We start from the raw sequence: 13,262 nt of genomic DNA on the forward strand, positions 1-13,262 counted from the left end.
TCCCGTATCAATCTGCTCAGCTACCTCCAGCTCTCTGAAGGTGCTGACAATATCCCTTTTTAGCATTGAGGTGCTTTTGCATAGAAAGGTGCCATTTTTGCACCAAATGTTTACACATCATCTAATTTAAATATGTGCAAATGGCAAAAGAACACTGCGACACTATTTGCTTGGCAGCATAGTTGAGAGTGCATTTCACTCTTTGCAGGCGCTTTGAGAATTTTTCTTGTCCTGTTTGTGCAGGCTTTGCAGGTTCAAAAGCTGCACAATCTTTTTACAAATTTGCCCTCCATGAGTCTACATAATGCATGAATAAATAGGCATTCAACACTGCACTTCCTTTGGTCCTCAGAATAAAACCCGCCAAGTGTTAAGACAATCAGAAAAACGGTTGGAAGTGGACGGGCAGGCTTGCAGACAGATATGAGGGCAGAAACACGCCTCTGTATGATGCAGAATAGTTCAACAGCAGCACAAACTGCATCCTTTAAAATGGTCAAACCGCTTCAACAGAAATGAACATCATAACTTTCATGAAGTCTTTATTGCAGGACTGAATCCGACCGCATTAGGCTGAGTGAGGTGTAATAACAGGATGTACAGTATGTTTGTGTGTTGCCTCTCGCTTACAAGCATAATGTCCCTTTTAAGAAATGCATATTTAATGAGTTGTCAAACACTATTTGTAAATGCTCCGCTGTGACGTGGAGTGTTCTTTCTGTGTGTGTTGCAGTGGAATAATTTAAGTATTATTATGTTTTTTGGTTTTTACTCCAGTTCGTCATCTTTCCACATGTTTTACATTCACTTCCACGTGTACTCAGTATTATCTCCTTTCTCTAATCTGTGATTCTGCTTCTCCCTTCTCCAGGGGAAATAGATCGATGTCTGAAAAAAGTAGCGGAAGGAGTCGAACAGTTTGAAGACATTTGGCAAAAGGTGAGGAAGAATTCACTATTAATCCATAGATTTAATAGTAAAAAATGCACACCACATCACTTTTTCACATGTGATCCATGCTCCAAAATGTGGAAAGCTTTCATTATAATGGTTTTAAATGGGGAAAATAGCAGATCACATTTGAGAAACTTGAACCAGAGGTCTGTAAAATGTCAGAAAATGTTGAAAGATTCTTCAAAAACTCCAACATGATACACTTTTAAATGTCTTGTTTTGTCCAAAAAGCTACAAGTATTCAGTAAACACAAAGAAAAGAAGCAAACATTCACATTTGAGGAGCTGGAACCAGATTTTTAAAATTAATTTTCAAATAGTTGTGGCTTGATTTTCTGCCAATTGAGTAATTGTTTTATCTCTATTTGACATTATTTGTACCATTATTGAGAAACGAACACTGATGAAACCTGGTAAATTGCCTTGTGGATGGTACATTTATTTATTCACTATTCATTTGTATATTATTGTTTCAATTTTTTTGTTTTGAATTATAAGAAAAAAAGTAAAAAAAAATGCCCATCACATTTTCCCAGAGTGGTTTTTGCATGTGATCCACAATCCAATATGTAGAAACTTGGTTGAAAACAGAGAAAAATCACATTGCATTCAAGACGCTGGAGCCAGAGGTCTGTACAATGTCAGTGAAAAATCCCTAAAAAAATCATTTAATGTCTTGTTTTGTCCAGTAACCAAAATATATTCAGTTAACAATGAAAGAAGACTAAGAAAACCAGCAAACATCCACATTTGAGGAGCTGGAACCAGAGAATTTTGGCATAAAAAGAAAATTAACTGATTATCAAGATGGTTGTTGGTTAATTTTCTGCCAAACAACTAATTGTTTTAACTCTAATTTGCATTATTTGTGCCATTAATGAGAAACAAACACTGATGGAACCTGGTAAACTGCCTTGTGGATGGTACACAATATTAATGTTTTTTGTCAGTAAGAAGGAAATGTTTTTGTCCTTCCTAAAATATGTTAAACTTGGACAATTTATTCTGTACAAGTTGTACAAAACAATCCTACCATCACCACAGATTAAAACACAACAGTCATGATCCTGATGATAAACTGAGCTGTTAATAAAACATGTATTAGAGGCCCAGTGTTCTCCTAATAAAGTTATTAGTGTTTTAGTTAGCAAACATCCCTGTTGTCCTTTTTTCCTCCATCATTATATCTGGTATTTATTGTGCTGCTGGTTTCATGCTGATCACGAAGTCTGTTAAACTCTGAGGGACTTGTTTTACCCACAAACGTTCATGTTCTATTTGTATTACATTTATTGTCTTTTATAACTTAATTTATAATCCATTTTGTCTCATGTTTATCTTCTTTCCTTATTTAATTGTGTTTCCTTTGCTGCTGCTGCAACAAACTTAATTTCCCCACAGAGATCCATAGAGTTATCCCGAAATTAATTGATGGCACGAAGCTAAAACAAATTACATCATTTTACTTTTTATTAAGGAGAAGCACACTGACAGACTGGCAGGAAACTGGAAATATTTCCAGGATATATGTCTAAAACCAGGGCATGCATTGTGTTGTTTTTGGACCAGAACTGGTTTGACCCTCTTGTCTTATTTCCTCCGCAGCTTCACAATGCAGCCAACGCGAACCAGAAGGAGAAATATGAAGCAGACCTCAAGAAGGAGATTAAAAAGCTACAGGTAAAGACAAACTTTACACTATTATATCTAACACTTCTGCATTTAAATGCCTAAAAACAACTGGACCTAGATGCTATATTTTGTTCAGTTGTGTACCTACATTATTCCAGTTGTTTCCAACAATATTCAGCCCAAAAAATAAGTTCACTATGTTAATTTGTAGAGGTGTGAATCAGCAGGTACGATTTTATCCCGATACTTGAGTCACGATTCGATATTATGATTATGATTATGCAATTTTAAGCATTTTGCAATATGGTGAGTATTGCAATTCAATATATTGCGATTTAACAGTTTAACTGCATTTTGCGTACATGTTATTTTCTATTCTGTTGCAAGTTATTTTCTGGCTCAATCAGTCAATAGTATTTAGTTCTTCTGGGCTTTAAAAAAACCCATCACAGTTTCTAAAAAGTCTGAGGTGATGTCTGTGAATGTCTTGTGTTTTTCAGCCCAAAAACCCAAAGATACTCAGTTTATAGAATATAGAAAATCAAGAAATCGCTATACTTTAGAGGCTGAAAACAGCATTTTCGGCCTTTTTATGTATGAAAAAATACTATAACGATTAATAGATGATGAAAATAGTTGGTCAGTCAGTCAGTGTGACTGGATGAGTGTGACACCTGGATCAACATGTGTTTTATTAACACATCCAGGTACAGATTACTTGTTAAAACCATTTTTATAAATGGAGATAACTCCCATCCAACCAGTTAGTGAGGCAGAAACAGCCAGAGTTGACTGGTTGAGGTCTCGTGCTTCCAGTTTGGGCCTGAAATTGGATGAAAGAACATTGATTGTTTGCTGATCTGATATTGTTTAACCTGCCCACACATAGAGGTGTGTGTGTGTGTGTGTGTGTGTAGTATTAAATATCACCACGGTGCTTCATCTCGGTGTTACCATGAGCACCAAACTCCAAGCCAAGCCTGTTTGCTGCATGTTGAAGTTGTCCATCCATGACTGTTGTTGAGGACGAGTCTCTGCATGTAATCACTGATGTATCTGCATCTCTCTGTCTCTCTCTCTCTCCCTCCCCCGCTGCGTTTCTCTCCCTCTTCTTCTTCTTCGTCTTCTTCTGGTCCCCCAGCGTCTTCGAGACCAGATCAAGACGTGGGTGGCATCCAACGAGATCAAAGACAAAAGGCAGCTAGTAGAGAACCGCAAACTCATAGAAACGGTGAGTAGGACACATGATGATCATTATAACGCTCCCTGCAGGACCCTGTTGACTCTGGAGCCTTGTGTTTGTTCTAAAACTCTTAAAAAGTCTAAAAAAATTTATTTGACAAACTCCCATATGTAGAAATGACTGAAAATCTACATGCATAGCTCAGTCGTTGACGCATCAGGTTGAAGATTACCAGTTCACTTCAATTTATCCACTAATATTTGACTTCCAGGAATTAATGAGTTTTAGTGATTTAACACTCATAGTATATGTTTTTTATTTGTGTTGACGTTTGTTTTTCATGTTCCTGAAACATGTTTTTTTTTGTATAAAATGAAACAGACAAGAACAATTTATAATTTTGAAAGTTTCCAAGATTGCAGTAGAAGCTATTGCAGTTAACTGCAATTTTCACATGTAGCAAATGCTGTAACGGAAACAAATTATTACAATATTTTGGTCTTGTGCAAAAAAAATTAAACATAGGTCATACTTGCATGAAAAATGCATGAAAAATACTGTATGCAAGTGCATGCAGGGTGCGTCCAACTCCACTTTTGCGAGTTAAACTGCACATGATCTGGGCACAAAGTGAGGTGCAAGAGGCATTAAGTCCCGTAATCAAACAGACCAATTAGACTGTCATCTCCATTCCTTTTATAAGACAAGTTGGAGAAGCAGATGGTTTACTGCCTCCTCTGTGTTCCTTTCCTCAACAAGTAGAATGTATGCATGTAGTAAACCCCCATATTAAATACCAAGAAAATACTGCACCGCTGACTTTAGACCAGGTTTCTGTTGGTCAATGCTGCAGTCACTTTCTGCTGCACAACAATGATCCTGATCACACCTCATTCTAACCCTTTGAACCCCAGGAAAACCACATGTTTCCTTTAAAAACTCACCAAAAATATCAGAAAGAGACTGTAAAAGGCATTAACTTCCCAGTAGTCACTTGTGATGGGTGGTTCCAAAAAAGTAACCTAAACTAAGCTTTAAATTGTGATATTTCTGTCAGAATCTCTTTATTCTACATGCGTCATTTAAAACATTCCAAAAATAGATATTTGCACTGATCAGATCCTGTTAAAAACATTAAATTCTGCTCCTCTGCGACACTGTGAAGCCAAATATATGCTAAAAATCTGTTTACACAGAGCAGAGAGGAGAGGCTTTAAAATTAGCTCAATATGTATAATAAAGTGGCGCAAACATTTTTTTTCCAGCATTCGTGACACTTCAAAATGTGTTGTATATTTAAATTCAGATTTTTTCCAATTTTAAAAAAATATTTTAGTGAAGAAATTCAACTGCTGCTAAATAATTTGTCATTGTAACTGTGTTATTTTGCACAAATATTTTTTTGACTTGTTCCCAATTCCAGCCATCATTGTGCTGTTTCTATAGAGTTGCATGACTATATATTGCAGTGAAAAACAGGGCTACAGTGAGTAAAATGTGACAAAAAGACCAACAAAATTAGCCAAAAAATGCCCTGAAACTGCTTGTTGGGGTTCAGAGAGTTCAGGGTGTAAGCACATTTCCTACTTGCACAACGTGGGTGCAGGGTGTGAAAATGAAACCTGCATTGATCTGAAACTATCAATGTTTCTCTGTGTGAGAAAATCTACTGTAAAGCATATCAGACGTCATTTTAATATGTCAAGGCTTTAAATCTCTGCTGGTTTTATCCAGTTTTTAGTTTGAAGAATGAAATGGCAGCAGCCTGGAGACGCTGCCAAAATAATTTCTCAGATTCCCCCTTTAAATAAAGAGCTGCAGCCAGGAGCAGCTCATTACGGCATTCTTCACAGAGAGCTGGTAAACATGGGAGCCGGTCCGATATCTAACACCTGTTCCAGCTCACCCGGCCGTCAGGCTGCAGAGCCACACGAGCCTTTTGATGAGGGTTATTGAGATGGACTGAATGTGAGCCACCTGCCTGCACAATGAGGGACGAGGCCGACTCGCCAGCTCCCTCTGATCTCCACCAGTCGCTTTTTATCCCAAAGCTGCTCTTCGAGACTTCCTGTGGTTTTTTGTCGCTCGACCTGAAATTATACGTTGTGCAGGAAGCGGCCGGGGGGGGAGTTTGTTAGAAACACATACAGAAAAAAAAAGCAACATCACAATCTGCTGGGTGTTTACAGGATGTGATGAGATGAATCCGTCCTGTAAAATTAATATTGTACAGTGTAGAGCCTCCTCCTCGGGGTCTGAACACAGGTTTGGTGTTAAAATCACAGCTGTGATGTGTTTTTTACAGTATAGAAGAGGCTGCAATCACCTTGTGTAACAGACAGTATGTGGTCTCGTCCTATTTCTGCTCTACTGAGTGCTTTATTGGCTCCACTAGAGCCAAACTGTCATTTATTATAGCTGAGTCTTCCTATTTTACAGCTTCAGATGATTTAAAAACAGATAAAAGGGGAAAAAACTGTTATTTTCTATACTTTTTGAGCTGTTAAGGTTTCTGAAATTCTCTTAAAGTGTATTTCTCTTCCTTTAATTCTGTATCTTTGTAGCATCAAAAGATCTGAAAGGGCTCTGAAAGTTTTTTTCCTGTTTCGTAGAATATTTTTTAAAATTTGAATAGCACCCGAAACATTGCAATAAATGCAAATTATTCTTCCTTTTTATCACCTCATGCCTCGTCTACGCGCCTGTCTGCAGAGTTTCTCCTGCTTGTGGAATATAAAATCATTTTTTTTGTTATGATGTGATCCACATGTATCAACAGCTGGTTTTATGCATCATTTCTTTGTCTTGTTGTCTGTGTGTGTGTGTGTGTGTCTGTGTGTGTGTTTGTGTGTGTGTATGTGTGTGTGTGTTTGTGTGTCTGCTTGCAGCAAATGGAGCGGTTCAAAATAGTCGAGCGAGAAACCAAGACGAAAGCGTACTCGAAAGAAGGGCTGGGTCTGGCCCAGAAGGTGGACCCGGCCCAGAAAGAGAAGGAGGAGGTCGGCACGTGGCTAACGGTCAGTCTGTTGTCTCAACCCTTATTTTTCATTCATATCTTCAAAAATAAGAAACTTATTTCAGTCAGATGTGACTTTACTTATAACAGAGTTCACTGGAGGGAATTTCTATGTTTTGTTGTTTTCAACAAAACCTGGAACTGAAAGTGAGATAAAAGTGGAACTAAAACCGACTTTTTACAAAAACAAAGACGATAAAAACCTCATTAACCAGCAGTTCTTTACATTAATACATTGCAGCTGTGAATTGTATCCACAAACGTACAACTTATATTTAGATCATCTTTAGACAAAACATATTGTGATGGGAGGGTTAGGAATTAGTTTCTTTTGTATTGTGTTACAGTAAATGTACCCTTTTTTTTGTTTTATTCTGACATTTTTTGACCAAACATTACAATATTAATGATGGTAATAACTTTATTTATACAGCACCTTTTTAAAAACCGCAGTTTGCAAAGTGCTTCGACAGAGAGCAGTTAATCACAATGAGAATGAAGCCACGAGGCTAAAAACAATTGCATGAAAAGAAAAACAATAAGAGACAGAGCAGGAACAATCACAAGATGTTCTCAGATACACAGAAAATAAAAGGTAATAGGAGTGTAAAAAAAAAGTAAAAAGGAGTGGTAAAATAGAAAGCATTACATATAGGCAAGTCTATAAAATTGGGTTTTAAGAAGTGATTTAAAAGAAGTTTGAATAGACATTGCATAGATTCCCCCCGCAAAAAAACAACAACTGGTAATTGCATTTCTCTGTATTTATTAAGTGCTCCAGACACCCAAAATATGTCTCATTTTAGAAATCATGACCTGGTTACTCAAGATAATTATGAAAAGTGATGTTGTAGAAGTTCATTTTAACTGTCATGGTTTCAAGATTATTGTGAATTTGAATATACTCCTCAAAAATGCTTAATTTTGCATTATACTATACTGGGATTATGTGTTAAATCATGATTGTTTGATGCTTTCCAAATTTTTATTTTTTTTTGCATTTATAGTAATAGTTAAGACTTTGAGAGTCTGTAAATGTCTGGCTGTTTGGGTACTTTAAAGGTGCTTGAAAACTCGTTTAACTCTTGAAAAGTGACACAAACGCTGTATTTAAAATGAGTACACTGCAGATAGAGTGCAGATTTATTTAAGCCGATGCATTCAAATGAATGTTAATTTAAGTTCAGCAGTTTTGTGTCTGATTTGTTATTAAATTGTTTAAAAAAATGACAAAAATATGAAATCTGCGTTATAAAGGCATGAAAAAAATTATTAGACCAGCCTTTTTCTTCCATTCCTCATTCATTTTAATGCCTGGTACAACTAAAGGTACATTTGTCTGGACTAATATAATGATAACAACAAAAATATCTCATAAGAGTTTAATTTAAGAGCTGATATCTAGACATTTTCCATGGTTGTCTTGATAATAACCAAAATCACTATCAAGAAAACCATGGAAAATGTCTAGATATCAGCTCTTAAATTAAACTCTTAGGAGATATTTTTGTTGTTATCATTATATTAGTCCAGACAAATGTACCTTTAGTTAGTAAAATGAACAATAAATTGAAGAAAACAAGGGTGGTCTAATATTTTTTTTCCATGACTGTATTTAAAATGAGTGCACTGCAGATAGAGGACAGGTTTGTTTAAACCAATGCAGACAAAAGCAGAGTTCAAATAAATGTTAATTTATGCTCAATTGTTGTTTAAAAAAATAACAAAAATATGCATCAGCAGGTCTTTGAAAATACAATATCTGTTGTCCACTAGTCAGAATAGTATGAAAAATGTCAATTTTACACAACTACAGTGACCTAAAAGCAACAGTGATGTCTTTAAATCACTTATTCTGTCCAAACAACCGTCTCAGAGCCAAATATTTCCAGATTCCTATCACATAAGATGGAAGGAAAGCAGTCGATATTAATGACGAATCTGATATGAATAATAACCTTTTCCTTCGTCTCTCTCCTGCAGAATACGATAGACACGTTGAACATGCAGGTGGACCAGTTTGAGAGCGAGGTCGAGTCCCTTTCAGTCCAAACGAGGAAAAAGAAAGGGGACAAGGAGGTCAGTGTGTCCTTATCTCTCTCATCCATTCATTATTTTTCTGCCTTTCATGCTTGTTTCTCTCTCTCTCTCTCAGCTGGAGGTCAGATAGTGTGTCCTACATTTATCTTCTCTCTGTGACCTTGCTGAGCACTTATTCTTTCACTTTCCCTTTAAACTCGTCTCCCGGGGGCCTCATTTATAGAAAAACCTTCCTGACTTTATCCTTGATGACAGAGGAGTCACAAACACACCTGCAAATATCTTTTTATCACAGAAAATATTAGCAGACTTTCTCTGTATTGGCTTGTATTTAAGACCTTTTTATATTTAGATAATAAGACCCAGAGGGGTTTTATTTTTGTTGTGTTTTGCAGTTATCTGGCGTAGGACTGAGAGTGTTTCTCAGTGGACACGTTGAAGTGCTGATATGAGTTTCTGCTCCCCGGTTTCACACACAGGCTTCAAAATATCCTGCAGAAAATACTGTGAAATTTCCTTTTTGGTGCATAATTCACCACAAATCTCACCTGCTGGTATCAACAAAACAACTGGCAAGTCGATACGAGAAAGAAAAAGCGACATTTCCAATAAATGAAGCTCAATCTGTTCCTTGAAAAATGTATAAAACACATACATTTTATATGAGTTTCAAAGGTTTTTGACCAACAGTTTTTCACATCAACATCTTTAATAAATGAGGTTGTTTTTTTCTGCATTTCAGAGCAGTTTACTGTTTTTACTGACACAGTGTTTCTGATGTGTTTACTTTTAAGTACCATTAGTGAAACAGAGTCAGAGTCGGTGCATGAACAGCTCGTCGGCTCAGTCTGGGTCGAAAAAAAAAAAGCTTCTAGCTGTGATCAAAAGTCCAAAACAAGCGAGAAATAAATCTCTAGAGCTCCAGTTTGTTTGCTGGGGGCTTTATTTTGGCTTTTAGCCTCGAGTCAAAGGTGTTTAAAAAGATCAGAATAAAACCTTTAAATGCCTTTTTAGCCTGCATGAGATCAGGGATCTACTTTTTTTATTCTTTAGTACTTTAGGTTGGGCTTCTTTTGAATCCTAAGCAGTTTCAGGACGTTTTTTTTTTTTGTCAGATTTTACTCACTTTGGCCTCATTTTTCACAGTAATATAAAAGTTCTGCACCATTATGAAAACGGCACAAACATTGAACAACGCAAACATGTGATTTGTGCACATTGTTAAAATGCCTTAAATTATAAGAAAAAAGGTTTTCAAGGTTTGTAATATACTTAAACTTGAATATACTCCTAGAAAAATTCTTGATTTTCAACATAGTCTGTTGCTTTTATCTACACAATCACTCAAGTTAGCCACAAAGTTATTTCTTATTTGAATTAAAAAGCTCTTTTTCGCGTGTTTACTCGTCATTTATAGTCCGATAAGTTCACCATTGATCCCTCACTCTGGAAATTATTTAAAGTCATGATCATGATTTGTAAAGTAGTGATACAACTGATTCATATTCAGTTAAATACTGTATGAAGACAGCATGTTCACACTGATGCTGGTAAACATGGTGCTGGATGTCACCTTATGTAAAGTCTGGGTTTGATGCATTCAGGTGCTCATTTGTTGGGGACTCAGGGTTGTAATATTAACATCATGTAAAATTGTTAAAGTGAAGATATACTTTATTTGATGTGGGTAAAAAGATTTTATAGTAACAAATAAGATGTGAAAGTTTTGGTGCTTGGAGCTGCACGAACCCAGAAAAAGGAAAAAAGCAAGTTGAATTCTTTGATACTTTATTTTTCAAAAACTGGGGAAAAAAGGAAATTAGATAACTAGAGAAATCAGAACTATTTTCATTCTTAAAGCCTCTACTTCCGTCCTTTCTCCTCTCGTCTCTGTTCTGTGTAAAAACTCTGCAGTTCAGTCCAAAATTCTCTGAATTATTCGAAAATGTTGCTCTCAGCCAGTTCATTCTTGGGATCCCAGTTAAATTTAGAAGTGAGAGTTTAGAGTTTTTAACAGGATCTGGCTGGTGCAAGTCGTTTATTTTTGGCGTGATTTTAAAATGAATAACACAATTTTTTTAAAGCTAAGATTTGTTTTATTTTCCTCACAGAAGCATTTGTCACACATAATTCATTCAAGGACTGTCGGAAATGTGAAAATCTGACAATCTGACAATAACTTCTGTTTTTTTAAGTTTCTGGCTACAATAAAAGGAGTATTTTTTGTGACTTTTAACCCTCAGGGCCACTTCAAATATTGTGCACACTTACTCATTAAAAATGAGGCCTAAAAAGTTGGAAATAATATCAATATGTAATATTTTCTATAGCTTGCTTTAAAAAGCACTTTTTTTTGTGCACAGCAGAGTGACACTGGACAAAAAATTAAAATGCGAAAAGAGTCAGTGTTGCCGCTAATTATTGACATTTCCCAGGCTGTAATAATTCAACACCAAACAATTTATTTAGCATGTAGTATAGTGAAAATAATTCATATTTTTCATTTTTTTCCCCATATAAAATCATGGTGGCATCGTGAGAAAAACCTAGCATATAAATGGTTAAAATCTTTAAAATCAATTGTTGTAGGAGTATGTATGTAGGTGAGAAAAAAATCAGTACAATGAAAGTAGAATATAAAAATGTATATTTTCTTTATATAGCTTTCTTTTAAAAGCAGTTTTTTTTCCATCTAAAATCATGGTGGCATCATGACAAAAACCTGGCTTTTAAAGGGTCTTTAAAATCAATTAGTATTTGATATCAATAATTAGGTCTGATGTAGGTGAAAAAAAATCAGCACAATGAAAGCAGAATATCATAATGTATAATATTTGTATAGCTTGCTTTTAAAAGAAAACTTGTTTTTTTGAGCTGTTTGTTGTGGGCTTTTTTTGGCTTTTAGCCTTGAGTCAGAGGTGTTTAAGAAGATCAGAATAAAACCTTTAAATGCCTTTTTATTTGCATGTAGTATATTGATTATAATTGATATTTTCTGGAGGGTTTGTCATCTAAAATCATGGAGGCATCGTGACAAATATCTGGCATTTAAAGGGTTGAAATCTTTAAAATCAATTAGTATTTGATATCAATAATTAGGTCATATTTCGGTGGGGAAAAAATCAGTACAATGAAAGTAGAATATCATAATGTATAATATTTGTATAGCTTGCTTTTAAAAGAAAACTTGTTTTTTTGAGCTTGAGTTTGATTGCTGGGGGCTTTTTTTTGGCTTTTAGCCTTGAGTCAGAGGTGTTTAAGAAGATCAGAATAAAACCTTTAAATGCCTTTTTATTTGCATGTAGTATATTGATAATAATTGATATTTTCTGGAGGGTGTTTCATCTAAAATCATGGAGGCATCGTGACAAATATCTGGCATTTAAACGGTTGAAATCTTTAAAATCAATTAGTATTTGATATCAATAATTAGGTCAGATTTCGGTGGGAAAAAAATCAGTACAATGAAAGTAGTATATAATAATGTATAATATTTTTTTAAAGCTTGCTTTGAACTTGTTTTTAAACTTAGTGGCAGGTTGTGGTCGGGTTCAGAGTGGAAGTTTGCCCTTTTAGAGTCCGTGTGCACTCAGCACAGGGCCGTCCTCATGTTCCTGACATGTGCTGCTGCAGCATTAATATGTATTGTGATGAAACACATTAATAAGTTCCACTCCGCTGCCTCCGCTAATGCAGTCCAGCAGGCGCCGAACAACATGCATCTTAAGTGGTTCTGCCTGTGTTTTAACAGCCCAAGTGTTTATATAATCACATCAGATCGTTTCTGTTTAAAGGTTTTATCCGAAAGAAACATCCAGATATGTTTTTAGTTTGGTTGAAACGCCTCGTGGAGCACATTCAGACCTCAAATATAGAAAGAAAATACAAAGAAACAGTCAAATAAATTACATCTAAAGTGCTTCCAAACATGTATAAATTAAGTGTGGATGAGAATTAAATATTTAAATCAGAAGTGGTGCTGAGCGTGTGATACGATGCATACAGTAACGCCATAAAGTGCACATGTCGCTGTATATGTATAGCATGTTGATGTGTGTTTAGCTTTAAATTTTTAACATGCATTTTGTTTTTCTTTCAAAATGTCTGCCCTTGTTATTTCAATGAAAAAATGATTCTAAAGTTTGTGTTTTGCATTGAAATAAGGTGGCATATATCCCCCAGCATGTTAAATATGACTGTTTTTATACCAAATAATGCAGATATAAAGTGTTTTCTGCCTTAATTGTAGTATTATCTGGGTGGAAAAAAACATCTGAAGAATCTGGTAGAACAATCAGAGACATTAAAACTTTAATTTTGTCTTTTTTTTTTGCAGTTTAACAAAGATATAGAAATAAATAAATAAATAAATAAATCATACAAAAGTAAACTCACAAGTTTATTTAATTCAATTTATTCGACAAAAAATGGGAAAAA

General features: G+C 35.3%; 1 protein-coding gene across 3 annotated transcripts in view; it reads left to right on the forward strand.

The window, feature by feature from the left end:
- cnot3b (CCR4-NOT transcription complex, subunit 3b) overlaps positions 1-13,262 on the forward strand; it is a 44,717-nt gene that overhangs the window by 8,607 nt on the left and 22,848 nt on the right. For all 3 annotated transcript variants that reach the window (XM_059349622.1, XM_059349623.1, XM_059349624.1), the window contains exons 3-7: positions 872-939; positions 2,560-2,634; positions 3,728-3,817; positions 6,658-6,786; positions 8,769-8,864. In XM_059349622.1, the coding sequence (XP_059205605.1) occupies positions 872-939; positions 2,560-2,634; positions 3,728-3,817; positions 6,658-6,786; positions 8,769-8,864 (458 nt within the window). The remainder of the gene's footprint in view (positions 1-871; positions 940-2,559; positions 2,635-3,727; positions 3,818-6,657; positions 6,787-8,768; positions 8,865-13,262) is intronic.

Source organism: Centropristis striata, chromosome 14 (assembly GCF_030273125.1).
Source record: "Centropristis striata isolate RG_2023a ecotype Rhode Island chromosome 14, C.striata_1.0, whole genome shotgun sequence".
Lineage (NCBI taxonomy): Eukaryota > Metazoa > Chordata > Actinopteri > Perciformes > Serranidae > Centropristis > Centropristis striata.